This window comes from Tenrec ecaudatus, chromosome 11 (genome assembly GCF_050624435.1).
Source record: "Tenrec ecaudatus isolate mTenEca1 chromosome 11, mTenEca1.hap1, whole genome shotgun sequence".
NCBI lineage: Eukaryota > Metazoa > Chordata > Mammalia > Afrosoricida > Tenrecidae > Tenrec > Tenrec ecaudatus.
In genome coordinates this window covers 71,584,372-71,602,708 of record NC_134540.1, presented here as the reverse complement: position 1 = coordinate 71,602,708, position 18,337 = coordinate 71,584,372, and the positions used below count along the sequence as shown (strand labels likewise).

At 49.1% G+C, this 18,337-nt stretch overlaps 1 protein-coding gene and 1 non-coding gene across 2 annotated transcripts in view; both read right to left on the bottom strand.

The window, feature by feature from the left end:
- VWA3B (von Willebrand factor A domain containing 3B) overlaps positions 1–18,337 on the bottom strand; it is a 245,586-nt gene that overhangs the window by 189,081 nt on the left and 38,168 nt on the right. Inside the window, exons 5-6 of the mRNA XM_075562679.1 lie at positions 16,344–16,513; positions 13,154–13,269 (exon numbers count right to left, since the gene is read on the bottom strand). Coding sequence (XP_075418794.1) covers positions 13,154–13,269; positions 16,344–16,513 — 286 coding nt within the window. The remainder of the gene's footprint in view (positions 1–13,153; positions 13,270–16,343; positions 16,514–18,337) is intronic.
- On the bottom strand, positions 3,790–3,850 carry LOC142461959 (U7 small nuclear RNA). Its single transcript, XR_012787119.1, has one exon. It is a non-coding gene; the product is annotated as a U7 small nuclear RNA (small nuclear RNA).

Genomic DNA, 18,337 nt, shown 5'->3' with positions numbered 1-18,337 from the left:
ACGGACACCAACCATTCCAGCCACAGCCAGAGCCAAACTGCTTTCCAGCGGCCTGCTTCAGCCTGGTGGTGTTAAGTAGCAGAGTTCTTCTTTCAAAGTTTCAGATGAACCAAGGCTTACCGTGCCTTCCAGACCTGTTTGTTTCAAGAGGGAGTATCAGGATCAAAGTAGAAGGTTCCCAGTCTTGATTAACCAGGGACAGGGGAGGTATTTTTAAAGGGCAGCAGAGACACGGGGGTGTCCTTGTGTGGCATGAATAGCAGAACGCAAAAACAATGCAAGATTATGTGAGTGGCCTTTCTTTAAGGGAAAAGGCAGTTACGGAAGAGGAAAAGCTACTGGCTGCAAACTTGTCACTTAGGATGTGTGGGCTTTACCCCGGGGCCCAATGGAGGGCAGCCATTTTCATCAGGTTGGCCGCTAAGGGACTTAGCTGGACTACCAGACGGCCAGTGTACAGGCAGAGAGTCCCGCTGGAAACAGCGGAGGATGGAGAGGGCAGCACAGAAAATTGCAGTGTTCAGAAAGTCCTGTGAATTCTGAAATTCTCCAGGCTAAACCAGAACAGAGACAACAATGGAGTTTTACGGGTCTCAACTGTCAAGGTGAGGAATTGGGTGGTAACATCACCAACCATTCCTGAACTCCTCTATCTTCACGGGGAGGAAATGAGCACATAACTCCACATCTGCCCAAGGCCGATTCCTATGAGACAGAGGGCAGACAGGCCTCCACCCTGCATCCTTCTGTTACCTTATTCTGACACCAACCACCCCTCCCACAGCCCTCTCTTTCTGTGCTTGAGTCCCAGGAGCCATTGCGATGACCACACAGAACTCACAGCCAATGCTCACCATTTGTGGGAGTTTATTAGGGAGGTTAACAGGTTACCCCAAGTCAGGATCAGCGAGCACTAAAGATACAGTCATTTTGCTCAGAAATGCCTCTTCTCAGCCATTCTTCTCCTCCCTCCTTCTCTCCTCTTTTCTCTCAGGTTCTGGTTTCAACTACATGGCCCCTTGGCCTCTGCCCTGCTCAGGCAAGTCTCACCAAGCTCCCTTTGCCCTGACAAACGTCCAGAGACCACTCCACTCAGAGCCAGACGCCCGCCTGAGACACTGGGTGTTATTCGTTCAGTGGGCTTTGGGCTGCTCCGCTGTCTCTGCTGGCCTCGGCCCTTCATACACGCTCTGCTGTTCGCGTCTCCCCGTTTCTGCCAGGCAATGTTCATAGGTCCTTCTTCTTGGAGGACCCATCCACCTCTACGGCCCTCACCTAACTCCCCAGCCCAGCCTTTCCTCTGACTCCAGCATCAAGCTCTGCCTGCACACCCCAGGAAACAGTAATCTGTGAGAGTAAGTCAACAAAGCACCACTGAAAGGATGCTAGTTTACACAGAGCTGTTGAAAGAAAGGGTCGGCGGATGGCTGCAGGCAAGTTCCCTCAGCAGCACGCTTGTCTTCATCTCCTTAGGGTTGGCCTCAGAAAAAAAAGGCCCAGTGACCTTTCCAGACACCTGCTGGACAAGTGATACATAAGGCAAAGAGGTGAGTCAGAAAGTTCTGGCAGCTTTTTTGGGGGGTAGGGGGGAAAATTCCAAAGTTGTTATCTGCACAAAATACAGACAACTGATGGTAGCTATAATGTAACAATGTGGACATGACACTGACCGTCTCCTGGGGCTTCCTCTTCTAGAGATAAGAGTTTGGAAAGCAATGGAATGCAGTCTCACGTTCAGGAGCATGGGAACAAGTATGTTCCATCCCCCCACCGAGTTCACAGGGTGTAGAGCAGGCAATCAGAAGAGACCAGTCCTGCAGAAGGACTCCCTGGTTGGTAGAGGGTCAGCGAAAAGAAGGGGAGACTGTCGAGGGGCTGGAGCCACATACAGACACAGCAACAACCCTGACTCAGGTGATGTAGAGCCTGGCAGCGTGTTGCGGTGTGGGCGACGGGTCCCGATGCATCCAACAACAATGATGGCCCCGAGTAGGTAAGAAATGTGATCCCCAGGGGGAGCGAGGGGAAGAAGAGGAGCTGATACTATTACTCAACAGAAAGGAAATGTTTAGGAAAAAAAAGATAACACATGTACGTCTGTGCTTGATACCACTGATGTATGGATTGTGATAAGAGCTGTAAAAGCCCCCAATAAAATGGTCTTTTAATAAAGAAGAAAGAAATGTGATCCCGGGAGCCACTTCCAAATGGGCTGTTCTAGCACATAAGCTGGATGCCCACCTGCACCCCTCCCTTGATTCATCACTGTACCCCAGAAGCCAGAGTGTGCACAGCTTGCAAATACAAATGCAGGGTGGAACTCTTGCACTGTAATGAGAATAAGCTTACTCAAAATGACCCCAAATTGCAACTAGCTCTCTCTGTCCCGGCCATTCAGGGCATTTTTACAAACACTTTGGAAGGATTCCTCTGTGCCTCCGTTTTGTTAGGTACTGCAGGATGCCTGGGTCCACTCAGTGATCTCTCCATGACTCTCTGGAGCAGCAGTTCTCCACCTTCCTCATGCCGCCACCCTTTCACACAGGCCCTCGTGTTGTGGTGACCCCCTAGCCAGAAAATCATTCTCATTGCTCCTTCATCACGGTCATTTTGCTACTGTGATGAATCGGGGTACCCCTGTGAAAGGGTCGTTTGACCCCCAAAGGGCTCACGACCCACAGGTTGAGAACCGCTGCTCTGAGGTTTTCTCTTTCTAGGTGACCAGTGAGCAGGTCTAAGCCTCACTACCACCTGGGGGGCCCTCCCGCTTACTGCTGAAAGAGTGAGCCGTCTAGGGAGTGCAGGGAGCCTGGTGAGCAGGAGGCAGCTGACTGCACAGGCCAAGCCTGCTGCCAGGAGCCAAGACTACAACCAGAAATCCAGGGCACAAACCCAAGATTGGGGAGATAATTGAGTTCCTCTGCCCTTAAAGGGGCTTTCTCTCTAGTTTAGACATCTAGACCTGTACACACACAGCTGCTGAAGGTGCCAACGAAGGGTAGATGGCGGGCCGGGGTGCAAACAGACTGTTCTTAAATTCCAAACTGAGATCCTGGCGTTAGGAAGGGTGGAACACCTTCAATATTGAAAAGCAGGTGTCACTGGCATTCTGGGAGGGTGGGGTCCCTTAACTGGGAACCCTGATCTTTGTTCCTCTCAAATCCACCTGCTTGCCCCAGGTGAGACACACACAGAAGGCGGTTGAGAAATGCTTGGGAATCGGCTGACCATCTTCTCACAGTAACAATCAGGAATTCAAGGCAACCCATTGCTTAAAGAGCAGGGGAACTCAGGAGCTAATTAAAGTCTTTCAGCCTTGTAAATTGGGATGTGGCAGCGATTTGGGAAGTGCAGCTGCTCCGGCTCCATCTATTGAATTAAATTGCATTCTAGGGAGAAGGGGGGAGACCTCTGAGAGAACCCCCTGCTATTAGCAAGTGCTAAACGGACACCAATCAGTACCTCTCAATTAAATGGGAGATTAGAAACGAAGAAGTAACGGCAAGCCGGAGTGAGGGGCCAGTAAACTTTGCATCTCTAATTAAAGATCACAAACACCCTCTGAGAAACCATGCCACACGATCGTTTTCTACTCTGTAAGTATAGCAGCCTGAATGTATCTTCAAATAAACACAACTTACCTTCATACTACTAAAAAGGATACAAAATACTAAAAGAAAAATATGAATGCATTCATTTTTCGCATCACACACAAAAAGTAGCACCTTTTCCAGAGGTAGCCTCAAACACATTTTTTTTGTTTGTTAAGTAACTGTTTTACTGGTGTGTGGGGGTTTTATGGGAAAACCAGAAAACCTGGTAGACAAATTCTAAAAGAGCTGTAACACTCTCAAATACATTTTTATAGCGACCTCATCTTTGGACTTAACAACACTACAGGTGGAGCAGAGCGTGTCTTTTGTCGATGTTCTAGACACAACCCCCCCTAACCCCCCCCCCAGGGAAACATTGCCCTGTCGTTTTCCTGCGCCATGCAGGTCTCCCACCTTGAAGCTGGCTACACTAATGTCTTGGGTTAGCCTGAAGCTCAGCCCCTGGTGGGGCGGGAGGGGATTTAGCCCTACTCTAATTTTACTAATCTCTATTTACTAATTTAAATTAATTTTTAAAGGATGAAACGGGAAGAGAAAAAGAAGAGGAACTCTCGAACCCCAGAGGCCTGAAGAGGCCTAGATCCTTCCCTAAAGGCGCTCTCCAAACAAAGGCGAGTTCCTTCACTCTGGGCCCACGGGGCTCTCAGCACCCCCAAGGAGGATGCCCTTAAAGACAACAAATGTACAGATGTGCTTGACACGATGGATGGATGGATGGATGGATGGTGAGAAGAATTGTATGAACCCCAAATAAAATGTTTTAAAAAAAGACATAGTCCCTAGAAAGCCACCAGAGTTGAAGTTCCTTCCCAAAACAACGTTCTTGAAACAGTCATTCCTACACGAAAACTTCTGAGGGTTAAATATCACTATGCCGACAGGGCTGCTAACCTCAAGGCCTGCAGTCCAAACACACCAGCCACTCCTTGGGAGAAAGACGAGACTTGCTACTCCTATAAAGAGTTCCAGTCTTGGAAATCCATAGGGGCTGTTCTACCCTGCCCTACAGAGTCACTAGGAGTCGGTCCGTAGCAACTCAATGCCAGTGAGTGAGTGATGCCCAATTCTTGCACCATTTGAGTTCTCACCATGCTCAGGCTGACAACAGGAAGTGGGTAAAAGGCAAACCCCAAAAAGGACCTCAGTACAATTCTAATATAACAGGTCCCCACCCCACCCCCATTTCCTCTGGAAAGGTCACGGTGGCCTACCCCTGGCATTGACCTTGACAAATGGATCCACTTTCCTTCAGGACGTGGTTCAACAGCACAATGTTTATTTTCTTCTTCAAACTCCAATTCCCCTCCTTCATCACACAGGAAAATAAACTGCTTAGCATCACGACTATTCTAAAAATGGTCTTTCTGACAGACGCTGGCAAATCCTGCTAAGTTATTGCATGTCCCAGGAGCGCTATCTGCAATAAAAGCCCACTTGTAATCCCCAAGAAAAAGAAAACTAACCTTAATTGTTGAATGCCATTTTTGTGCTGCATATTTCCATGATGCGCTCCTATTTTCCTAAAAATATTATGTCAGACTCACTGCCAAGAGTCAATTCCAACTCACAGCACCCCAATAGGACAGGGTGGACCTGCCGCTGTGGGTTGCTGAGACTTGAACTCTTTAGGGGCAGAGGGAAACTCATCTTCCTTCCAAGGAGTGCCTGGTGGTTCCTAACTGCTGACCTTGTGGATAGCTGCCCAACTGGTAACCGTTATTCCCGTTGTTTTAGCAAACGAGGTCACGTCGCTTAACTCAGAAAGGTTTGGTAAGGTGCCTACAGCCACGCAAGTTGTAGCGAAATAGGATTTGAACTTGGGCCTGATCCCAAAGTTGACACATTTCCAGCCAACATTAGCTGTGTTCTAGAATTTTAAAAAAGCATACAAGAATAAAAGGTAACAATGGTTTGCATTACAACTTCCCTTCCCTCATCTCAATGAGATTGTAGCAGGCCCCATTCATGTTGGACTTGGCCGTGTGAGGTGGGTGGGCCAGTGGAGAGTTCATGAATGCGGCATAAGTGGAAGGATATGTGCTACTAGGAATGGAGAGGAGACTCCAGTATCATGTTTGCTTTGGCGGGGGTGGGGGGAGTCTTCAGAAGACAAAGGGAGGAGCTAAGGAGGATGTGTCATTCTGTCCTCAACCTCTAGAGAACTAATCACCAAAACCAGACCAAACTCTGCCAATGAGATGATGCTACTCATAGCAACCCTATAGAACAGGGCAGAATTACCCCTGTCAGTCCTGAGTTGGCAAATGTTTAAGGGAGTAGAAAGCTTCATCTTCGCCAATGGAAAGGCTGGTGGTTTCGAACTTGCGGCCTTGAGGTTAGCATAACCACTAAGCCACGAGAACTCCAGAGAAACAGTGGTATCTACTAAGATTGAACCTAATGTAGATTGTAAGGGGCTAGGAGTGGGCATTTTTATCCAGGGGAACGTGAGGAAACCAGATACGGTGCAGACTGCAAAGGTCCAAGGGAACGGAGAGGTTTATTTTCTTCTCCTGGAGGTTCTCAAAGCTCCAGCTGCCATGGGCTTTGGCGAGCACCTGGCCCCAGAAGCAGGGGGTGGCAACTTTCTCTTGACCTCTGCGTTGGGCAGGCAGTACCACCACATCACGTCACACCAGAGGCACGTCTACAAGTGGCGAGAGCTCCTGGTCCAGAAGATGCCATGAGCCTCGGGCTCCTTCCTGTCCTCTTTCTTTATGTTCCAAAGGTTGCCCATTAGCTCGTGGGCACTGCTGTAAAGCCAAACTTCAAGCAATGCACTATTAATGTATTGCCTCGGCAGCACATATTATTGTCCGCATCAAACCACAGGGGAGGGGAAAGCATTCTGTCATCTGAAAAGAGCAGCCCGGGGTAAGTTTGGGGAGGGAGTGAAAATGATTGAGGTAGGGGGTAGGGGTGGCGGCAAAAATTCAACTTTGGAAAAATTTTTCTCCAGGGAATGAATAAATCATGGGTTGCAGAAATGATCAGATGCCATGTCTCTAATTCTGGGTTGTTGTTTTTTGTTTTTTGTTTTCAATTGAGCAAGAAGCGAGACAGAAATTGCCCTTGGTCTGCACCTCCTTTGTGTCTTCTCAGGAGAAGAAGGCACTACCCCAAGGAACCACATGCTGTCCTGGATAATGCAAACATGATTCGTTGATTCGCAAGCCCTGCTCCAGTTCACTGATGAAACCCATCATAAGAAATGCAGAGTCCTACAAATATTTCCTTACCACCACTACCAGACGTGGAAAGTGTGCTTGCGGAGCAGACGCTGAACAGAGGAGGAGGAGCTGGCGCGGGAACTAGGGGAAATGGCATCGGTGGTGACTGAGGAGGGTGCAATGGAGGAGTTGAAACAAACGTGGGTGAATTGTTGAGTATCAAATTGATGACCTGCTCTGCCAAGTTTTGACTAATTCACAGTAAAACATCTTAATTAAAAGCACGAAAATTAAACCAAATCTAAATCTCTAGCCATTTTTAAATGCATAGCAATTAGATCAATTAGTATTGATCTAATTTATATTTGAATAATCTCAAAGACTTTGGACATTTTTTAGGCTGCTGATAGTTTTTTAAATCTCTGATTGATAATGGCTCCAAGTGTGAGATTATCGCCCCACACTCTAAAAGGCCTTAATGCAATATTAAGTGACATAGGTATATGCAAACTGCTCTTAGGTTCCAGGATCTTTCCCGCTTTCCAATTCTACCAGTGGTGCCACCTAACTGTTTACTAATAACTTGGGGGAGGGGAAATAAAAGAGAAAAGGGGGAATGAAAATATAATGTGGGACAGAAACCAAAACCTTAGAATGTCAATGGGTACTATGAGAGAGAGCCTAAATTTGAAAGCCTAGAAATTAAGCATCTACAATATGGTTTCCCCACAGAAGATTCAGTCCAGCAAAATGAAGATTGTTTTTAGATACAGAAAAGCCATTTTCACAGCTTGGTATATGTAGTGGTAAGGCACAAGGTCAGTAGTTTGAAACCACCAGCTGCTCTGCTGGAGGAAGATGAGGCCTTCTGCTCCCATAAAGAGTTACCATCTCAGAGACCCAAAGTGACAGTTCTACCCTGTCCTCGAGGGCCACCACGAGTAAGAATTGGCTGGTGGCAGTGAGTTGTGGGGTTTTGGTGATAAATACATAGGGCAGATAGAAAAACTAATCTCAAGAGATCATCACCAGCCTGAAAACTAGAAAGGGTGAAAGCAATGAAAGAGTCCAGGAACAAGCCCATCACATACAAGAATGCAACACATTACAAAAGAAGCCACAAATGGGGGGGAGGGGCTTTGAAAGATTTATGGGAAAATGCCATGATTTTTCCCATTCCATTTTTCCTTGTAAATGCATTGTTTTCTTTGTTTTTAAGTGATTTTTTAATTGTAAATTAGGTGGGGGTTTACATTTCAGATCATTAACTTTGTTCAACCGTTTAAACCAATTTGTTAAAGGCCCCTTACAGGTCAGTGCAGAACGAAAGCTAATCCAGTGAAAAGTGTGAAATTAAATGAAAATGAAGTCGTTGTGAGCTATTTGGGGATAAATCCATCCATATCCGCACATCACACCAGGCCTCAAAATATCTCTGCATGGACCAAAAGTTGTGTTGTGTTTTTTTGGTTGTTTTCATTTAAATAAACAGCAAAGAGAAGAAAAAATGGAATCACAAGGAGTTATGGGTTTTATAGATTTGATACATTATTCAAATGTTAATATTATAGATGAAAAAATAGTCCAAAGGAAAAGGAAAACAATAACTGTGATCCATAAGTAATACAAACAATAACTCTTATCCGTGAGTAATACACCGTAGGATCAATGTCATTCGTATTCAAAGAGTTCGAGCAATGTAGTAGGGAACCCAGGATTCCAGTAGTATAATGAGCAAAAGACAAATAGATAACTCACAAAAACTTAATATAAACATGTTCAACTTTATTACTCATCACTAGTCATTTAAATTTCATAATCAAATCCATGCAGACACATAAGTTGAGCAGTGTGAGAAAGTGAATTGGGTTTTGCTCATGAATATGTACAGGCTTGAGAGAGGATGGCTCTACAGATGTATTTTCATGTGCTGCAAATATATCCATGAATATGGTAGAGCACACAGGGAGCTAATTATGAAATTCTTAGCCATAACCCAACGCCTTGAAAGAATGAGTCACTGGGCCAAAGGGATCAGAACCATAGTCTCAGAGAACATCAAAGGCAATCTAAATGACATTGTCCACAAAAACAACGTGTTCTACATTCTACTTTGGTTTAGTACTGACTAGAGTTTTAAAAGCGGGTGAGCAGTCCTCCATGATACAACTGCTGGTCTCCACTGTTGTCTGGAAACCAGAGTGCAGAAATTCAAAGGCACATGGAAACAATTCAAAGGACTAATGGGCCCTGTAAAACCCAGTCTCCATGGCCCCGAGAACAGAAGAATTAGATGGTGCTGGCTACCACTGCCGCCGTCCTCCAAAGGGGGGTCAAAAAGAAGGTCTTGGGTAGAATGGGGGCGGGGGGGGGGGAATGTGAAACAAAACTCAAAAATCATCAAAAAGAGAAAAGGCCCAGGAGTACTGATTGAATAGAGACGGATGAAAACGCTGAGACTGGGGCCTCTGGACACGACGCAAGCTAGCCAAGGCACTCTCCCAGCTGTCTCAACTTCCAACCAACAATAGACAGTGAGCAATTACATCAGAGAGGGGCGTACACTTCGGAACAACCAGCCACACAAGCTCAAACGGGCACCATGTGCAGGAAGGGGTAGTGCCAAATGGAAGCAGGACGCACAGGGAGAAAGAGGGGTGTTGCTGTCGTGTGCCCTCGATTGCAATCAACACCGCGAAAGGAAAGGTACGCGAGCTGTCCAACGGAAAACCAAGGTGCTCTGTAAACCTTCACCCAGATCACAATAGAAAAGTTCAACGACAAGAATAAAGTCATTTTTCTGTGTGTGGTGTATCTGCCCCAGCAGATGCCTCAACAACCCATCTGGGAGAACAAAAGGGGGAGGGCTCAGTAAAGCCTTCAGAGAACGATGATTTGATAAGAGGGCCAAGAGCCACCAGCTCAAGGAGAAGGCTCAAATGAGAGCAAGTGCACATAGCCCTCAGAAGATGGTGTCACGCAGTGACCCCGAAAATTGTGACCCCCCCAAAGTAGGTGTCGACTCGGCGGAGTCAGGATCCTCAGTGGTTTGGCAGTTATGTAACGATATAATTTGGCAGCTATGGAATGATGTCAAGATCCCATGATGAAATTTACTGTAATCAGTAAATCAGTTGTCAGCGGATTAGGGTGAGGTGTAAGAGCCTCACTCAGGTTACAACCCTGATCCAATGTAAAAAGAATTGCGCTCCATCACCTTTTCTCTTACGGGAGAGAAGAGCGAGCCCGGGTGCGGTGGGGAGAGACCTCAGAACCAGCAAGAAAGAATGGCTGAGAGTGGAAGGCATCCTTTGGTCCTGGATCCCTGTGCTGAGAACCTCCTAGACCTCAGGGAAAGTTGATGCCAAGACACATGGAGATCTCCAGGGGACATTGGTCCTACAGATGATGAAAGAAGACAAAATCCTTCCCCTCAAATCAAGAAAAAGCTGGTCACCTTAACTCAGACCTCTAACCCCTCAACTGTGAGAAAATCCGGTCCTGATGTTAAAGTCAGCCATCCCTGTAGTCCCTGTGTTCCCAGTATTGCAGAGCTAGGTAGCTAAAATAAATGGCAATCGTGTGGTAAGGGCTAAACAGTCAGGTGTATATGGAAGGGTGATGGAGTTGAGGGGAGAAGACCAAGTGCGTAGTGCTGGGGGTGGGGTGGGAGGCACTATCAGAGCCTGAGGCAAAAGGGGGGGATATGCTCCCTTTGTGCCACGGAGCTTCAAAAAGCTAGTGGAAAAATCTCATTTTCCGAAAACCCTTCCAAACACCCTTGTATAAGATTTTATGTGTTTTTTTAATGTTTTACTTTTTTCAGAACATTAAGTGGGAAAAAATTGACAAAGTGATTTAAACCCACGCTATTTGAAGTTAAATAGCTTATTTATACCAAAACACAACGAATTCTAATTTTACTTTCCTGATTTTGATCAAAGCAAATCCCTCAGTTGAGGGTTGTAGATTTCAACAAATGAAGCACTTTGAGTATTTGATGAATATAAAACTTTAGAAAGAGACATGAATATACTTCCCAGATATTTAAATGAAAAGAGTAAGAGTTTTAAAATACTTATATTTCCACTTTTTTAGTATATTTTCAACTGTCTTAACTATCCAGGGGGATAAAGACAGCAACCTTTCTTTGGTCTCAGGCCCCAATAGGGCTTGACACACCCTAGTTGGAGGTAGCCTTTAAATTTATTTTTACATTATTTTGTTCATCATGGAGTTTGGGCACTCATGGTCCCAATAAAGCGTTTCTCTTAATGACGGGGGTGTAGCCCCCTGTTGGTTTTGCACTGAGGCAGTGCACAGGACAGGGGACAATGTCCTCTGAACCCCAGTTAGCTGGGATCCAGGAGACAGGAACTACAGCAAGTGTCTTGCAGGTTGGCAGGTGCTTAGCGTTCCTCAGGCCCTTCACCTGGTGGACACCTGGTGGCTCCTCAGGAGACAGGTGAGGCCTGCCACCTTGGGCACCCACAGGGGCTGTTCCGCTCCGTCCTTTACGGTTGCTGTGAGTCGACAGCGACCAGGTGGCGATGTGTTGCGTGTATTATGACTATTAGTGTTTGCTATACAGTAAGAGACACAAACTAACCTCCCAAGGGGTGTTGGGGGAAGGGCAAACCTCAGGGACACCTGAGGAAAATGGTACTGTGAAGGGCTTGAAGCAGTGAGTTCCCGTGGTCATGGAGAGAGGGAACTGATAGGAACCGGTTTAAAGAACCACCTCTGAGGTGCAGGTGAGGTGGGGAACCACCCCTTTCTCAAACCAGAATATCTGGCAAGGATTTCAGGGGACGCTTTTGAGTGAGAGACAGGCTGTTGGCATTTCTGGGACACTGACGGATAGAAGAGACAAGATCACATATTCAGGATTTGAGACTCTCTCCAAATACTCAGAACATAGGACCACTGAAATGATGGGGCGATGGCAAGCCACGGCACTCTGAGAAAGAAGCTTTGATCTGTAAGTAAGTCATGTGCTCCTGGGGCCAGGCAGACGGGGGCTGCTGAGAACGGAAGCTATGCAGCCGGATCTGTTTCCCATGTGTCCAAGAAAGGCACAGGCCGAAATGAAGCCTCACTGTTAGGAACTGCCGCACGGTGGGGAGCTGCTGCCATCTCCCACCTCCTGTCTGTCCCCTAACCGAGTCGTAGCCCACCAGGTTCGACCTCACAGATGATTGATTGTAAATAGGTATGGCAGCCTGCAACACTGAATTCGTTCTTGTCTCCTGACCATCTTGCCATCAACAGACCTTTTCTCAAATTCTCTGGAGGTGTTTACATCAACAAAAGCATTAGTTACCTAAAGCTGTACCCTACTTACCCCTCCTGCTCACCCCTCCCCTCACCCCTACATACACACCCACTATTAGCTTGACTAGAACCGACCCTCTGACACTCCGGCTCTGCTTGCAGGCACCAAGAATCCGAATCCACAAGGTGTGTCGTGACTTCACCCTCTCTGCCTTTCTTGCCACCTGCCAACCTAGGCTGGTAAGCAAACAGCCTCCTCCTACCCAGCACCCTTCCCCTACGAGGAAGCCTTTACAAGACCGACCGTTGATGTAAACAGAGGGATCTTTTCAGCAGGTGGACATTCCCCTTTTCCCTACGAGGAGCTCTGTCTCGCACTGAAGCTGGATGTCGGTGCGTTTACTTAGACCCTTAACTGCCCCTCTGTGTCACCTCATCTGGCAGGCGCGTCCTCCAGCCTCTTTCTTGGTGGTGGTTATTCAGGGTCTTTGGCACTTTGCGATGGCGGCAGCCCACACAAAACTGGCTTCTTTGTGTTCGGCCCGACCTCCCACTACTGTTTATCAATCACACGTCTACTGCCCATTGAGTTTGTGACCTCATTCTCTATGCCATTAGCCTCTTGGATGACAGGAAAAGTGTATTCAAATTCCATAACCTTCCGTGGCCATGGTCCTTATCAGGGACGGTCGATTCTCCAGCACTGCCCTCTCTGAGGTAAGAGAGAAGCTGAATGCCTCCCACTCCACCCCCCACACACACACACCCACCACCCAGCACTGCGGGCCTCCTCTCTGCAGTCCTCCAGGCTGCCAATGCAGTAGAGCAGCTCTGTCTGACAGGAACCGAGCCCAGCGTGGACACGTCTCCAGAAGGTTCCCAACTTGGTTAGCACACATCACGTAGGCCACTCCCCTGGTTGCTAGGCGGACACATTCACTGTGAATTAGCATCCTTGGACAAGTCCCTTGGGCTATTCCAGTAAGCCAGAAGACACTGCTTGCCCCCCCACCCCCACCACCCACTACTGTTTTTCTAAGGACACCGGAAGCTATGCAGGACAGCAATGGCACCATTCTCTCGGTGGCCAGGTACCTGGAGGGAGCTTTCCTCTCAGTCTCCTTGAATTCCAAGTGATGACACTTCTACCGTCCTTTACGGTCAAGAGAGGGAATTCCACGCGCTCTGTTCTCTCGGCAAATGCATGGAATCTGAAACAGCAAGACACTGTCAGCATTAGGCTACTAGCGCGGGACTCGTCCGCGATTATTGCTCCTCGGGCTTGGGAGCTGCGCTTGTGTGGGGCCCGGCATTTAGTCACCCCATTCCCTCTGAACCTCTTCAATCCCCGCAGGCCAGAGACAGACAGAAGAGTACAGCGCCCTGTGAGTGGTGTGGAGTAATCAGCGCAACCAAATGGTATTTACTGATCCTCAACACTGATCCTCAACACTGCCCCGTGCTGCGTCTGCTTCAGCCTCTGTTCCCAGGGGACCCATGGCACTGCAGAGTCGAATGGTGGAGTCTTGGCAGTCCATGAACTCTGAGGGTTTGGTAAGTTGAGAACTTGCAACCTGGCACGATTGGCTGGTTTCACCGCTGTGGGTGTGCTCCGGTCTATGTCAGCCCAGCAAACGCAAACTTCCCCAAGATCTGACTGAAAGAATCCGGGTATGGGGTCATGTTTAAGGCTTTCATTAAATGCAAGGGCCAAGGAGCAGCAGCAGTCATGGCCACGTGCAGGAGCAGGTCCGGAATGCAAATTCCCAGGCGTCCTCTCAGGTCTGCTGAGTCAGAACATGTACTTTAACTAGATCCCCAGGGCACCCAGGCGCACTTCCTAGCTTGAGAAGGGCAGGGTAGTCCAATGGGAATGGGCCCAGGTGCCCTCTGACGGCAATGGTCTGGGATCCAAAAAGCCAATAATATCAGAGGATCTCCCTCAGATTGGCAGGTGAGGCCTCTACGTAACTCTCCTCTAGCGGCTCGGGAGCTGCCTCTCCGCAGCTGCCTCTCTGTCAGCACACAGTGACCCTGGACAGATGGACAGGCAGGAGGGGAGCAGTCTTGGGTCTCGCTGGGACCACGGAAAGTTTCCTCCTGTCTATTGCTAGAGGACAAGACTGGGCTGCAAAGCCCACGGCAATACACAAGCAGGCCTTGTTCCAACCGCCCTTGACCTGACCAATGGCTACTTCATTTTGTCTTGTGTGCTTTGCCCACAGCAAAAAACCAGCCAGCTTCCTCTCCACCTGAGACCTCCTCGCAAGACAAGGAGGAGAGAGGGGCCTCACACCTTGAATGCCAAGGCCAGGACTGTCCCTGTCTCAGATCTGTTCTCAGATTAGAAAGCAGAAAGGCAGACATTTACTCTGGCCGGCCATAGCCTGCCTTACGCAGTATACGGACAGGGAGAGAGGCGCTCTCCAGAGGCCATAGCTCTGAGCCTGGGGGCCGGCCGGCGATATTGGCCAGACACAGTCTGGGGCCCAGGGCGAGCCTGCACGCAATCGGAGGGTCACTTAGGCCAAGGCAGCCTCCCTGAAAGCTGAGACTCCGGACCTGCTCTTTACAGTTTAATAATAGCCACACTGCAGCTGCAGTGCCCAGGGAGTGGGCCTGGCAGTGAGCTGAGTGTGGGGTCAGCCGGCTCCCCGGAGCTCAGTGCCTGTGTACACTGTGTGTTCTCGGCAAACCCGCACACTGCAGGGCCCAGCTGAAAAGCCCGCAGTAGAACTGCAGACCCTCCTGTGTCAACTTACTCCCCGGTGATTAATCCAGCCCAGAGAAAGTGGAGCCCCAGTGAATCAGGGACAGAGGAGGGAGGTGGCCCTGCCAGCTGCTTTTCTCTCCCCAGAAGTCAAGGTGGGATGTGAGCCCTCTCTGAGTCTCGGGCTGCTCAGGAACTCGTACTGGAAGCCCAGCACACGGGATGCTCAAAGATTTCAAAATGCCTCACAAGCAGCCAGAGAAAAGGTGCTCACCCAGGGCCCAGGCAAAAGGACAGGTTCGGGACCCTTCTTCAGCAAAGCAGAATCTTGGAGGCTCTGGCCACAGAATCTGCATTTTAAACCAGCTTCCCTGGCAGGTCTTCTGCAAACAAAGGGGCTAATAATACATATGCCTGGGCCTATGGGGATGCAATTGTTAGGTAGCCGGATAGGGGGTTGTTCCTCCCCATGCCCAGGGGCCCCCTACAGAAGCTGGAAGCCAATAAAGGCTAAAGGGCATGTGCCAATTCAGGCCTCAAGGGGGCAGGGGGGGCTGTACACCTGGGTGGGCCCCCCCATCTAGACCAGGTGGGCTTAATTCAGTCAATGGGGTCAACCAGTACAGTGGACCATGCCTCCCAGTGGAAGGCCCCAAAAGGCCAGAACTTGGAGACCCCCGCCCTCTTTCCCAGCCGCTCCTCTAAGTTCCCACATGGCCTCTGTTTCTCTCTAACTGGGCTTTGGGCGTGGATTCATTCTTGTGCACAACCGAGGTCCGCGATGTATTTCCTACCCCAGACATTGAACACAGTTACCTCCCTGGTGGTGTAGTTGGGCTGCTAACTTCAAGGTTGGCAGTTTGAAACCACCAGCCCTCCAAGGGAAGGAGATGGGGCTTTCTACTCCTGTGAGCAGTGACCATCTAGGAAACTCATAGGGGCAGTTCTGCCCTTTCCCATAGGGTCTCTGCTACAAGTCAGCATCAACTTGAGGGCAGGGAGTTTATCCTGATGGAAAATCAGGCCCAGCTCAGAGCTCTGTTATTAACAAGCTCCTCAGGAGACCTTGATGCCACCTTGGACAACACAGTGTTCAGGGGCAACACTGGGTCATTCAGACAGGCCATAGTGACATTGTGGTTCCATGTTGCGCTGCTACCCACAAGATCAGCAGTTCAAAACCACCAGCCAGCTCCTCGGGAGAAAGACAAGACTTTCTATCCCCCATAAATGAAGTTACAGCCTTAGAAACTCACAGGGGCAGTTCTCCCCTGTCTTACAGAGGCACCATGAGTCAGAATGGACTGGCGGCAAGATTTTTTTTTTTAATCTTAGGAAAGGATGAGGTAGTTCTCCTGAGAGCAGTGTAAGACTCAGGGCTCTTTGTATAAGGGACTGGCATCCCCAGACACAGCAGACAGAGAAGACGGGGGAGGAGCATCAAGACTAAAGAATGTCCTGGAAAGAGAGGAGGAACACAGCAATAAGATGATTAGTTAGACCACAGAGGCCGCTGTGGATCGATCTGGTGTGGACAGGACTCACTGTCGCCCACAAGCACGCTTGTCTGCCTACCTGCCGTGGCTCCTGGCACTCAGAGCCTTTAAAAAAGCTATCGTGCCTTCTCCCCTGGCGTTGAAGGACACCGTGCAGACAGGACACGGGATCTCCAAAGCCCGCTGGACGAGCAGCTCCTGGGGGTCCTCAGGAATGTCCCCCACCACAAAGTAGTAAATGGATTCAACCTGCAAAACAGTGGAACCAAGGATGAACCTTCCTGACACCCCGCCCCCAGCCTGGCCCCGGACTTGTGGGCACTATGCTTTCTGTTCTCTTTAATGGACTAGAACAAAATCTAGCCGCTTGCTCAGTGCTCCGTGAGGGCATTTGGGAGGCCACGTCAGGAAATGAGGTAGTCAAGGCTTGGTGCCAAGGGGGACTGGCAGCAGCTACAGTCCTCCAGTCCTGGGTATGGCATGAGGAGAAGGTGGCCGACCGACTTGGCGACCAGCTTCCCTCACACCCGTGAGTGTATTATACCAGTCAGGAGTGCACATTTTCAAGTCAAGTACCTGAGGCTGTGTTGGCATAGCTACCGTGGGCAGGAAGCTTATTAGTCATCTCCCGTGGCAGTGCCAGAAGCCTACAATGCAAACTCATTCCTCCTTGGGGAGCCAGAGGTGGCAAGGAGGGCACAGCCCCAGTGGGCTCATTCTCCACTCATGTTGCACCAGCAGGGAACACATGCCTGGGGCGTGAAAGCCGTGCTGACTTCACCTAGCAGGTCAGGAGCCACATCCACGCACCCCTCTGCCAGGCCACGAGAAGATGGGAGGACGAAGCCATGTGCCAGGAGCCACGCCACCCCTGCCATGCCTTTAAACCAACTATTTGGGGAGCGGCACACCTCACCCAGGTAGTCAACTGCCCCAAAGAAGTGCTCCTTCCTTACTTTAGAGAGGTGTAAAGTCCATTCATGAGGCCCCTGGTGACGACTGTCCCACCTCCGACCTCCAACCACAGCCACATGGGATTTTCCCTCCCCTGCTGTTGATCTCCTCGCTCACTAATGAGTTCTGGAGCCTGCAGTAAGTAGGGTGTGTGTGTGTGTGTGTGTGTGTGTGTGTGTGTGTGTGTGTAAAACAAGCAACAACAGATAAAACCCAGGGAGAGCCAGGAACAGATATACAGATGTCATCCCACCCTGCCCCTGAAAACATCCCAATATATTGCCTTTACAGATAACTGGAGAACCCCCTTCACCCCCAAAATCACTTTGGGCTATAAAGGATGAATACAGGTCCCCATTCTGTTAGGATTCATGGCTCTTTCCCTGTTAGCTGAAGAGAAGATATTCACCTCAACTGCAAACTTTGGACTTAAAGCTCACTGGCAGACAGAGGCTGAGATAGTTAAAATTTATTGTGCCAACCTGGCCAATAAGCACATGTGGGGTTAATTGAAGGGCGAAGAAAGAAATGGCTTGGTGAGCCTCGCCTTTCTAGTTCTCGGGTCTCTTGCTTCATGATGATCGGACCAGGGTGCAGGTGCCTTAGCCAGTTCCCTGCTTCAGCTGGCAAGGCTCACTTCCTGCAAGACATCCCTGAGGAGAAGCCACATGGACCCACCTGATGCAGCCCTGGGTGCTGGAGCAGCCATGTGGAGACCCCTGCCAGTGCTGAGATGCTCACATGTTCACTGATTCGGCTTTCCTCCTGCAGTCGGCATCATAGTGTGTGTTTTGTGAGATGGAGGAGGACTTTGTGGATTGGTGTTGGACATATGGGTTAATGTTGGACTTGTGGGCTTGGGCAGCACTGGGTTGGGATGTTTTCTTGATGTGCATTTATCCTTTATATAAAACTCTCTCTTATACATGAGTTTCTGTGGATTTGATTCTCTAAAGTACTCAGACTAACACAAAGGTGGACTCACGGTTCCCCAGGTAGTTGGCTGTTCTGTCTGAATCAGACAGGATGGACTGTGCTCCCAGGAGGGCAGGTGGGGACAGGGGTGGCTGAGGACACTGTCTGGGGGTGACAAACAAGCCAGACTGAGTGCTGAGAGCA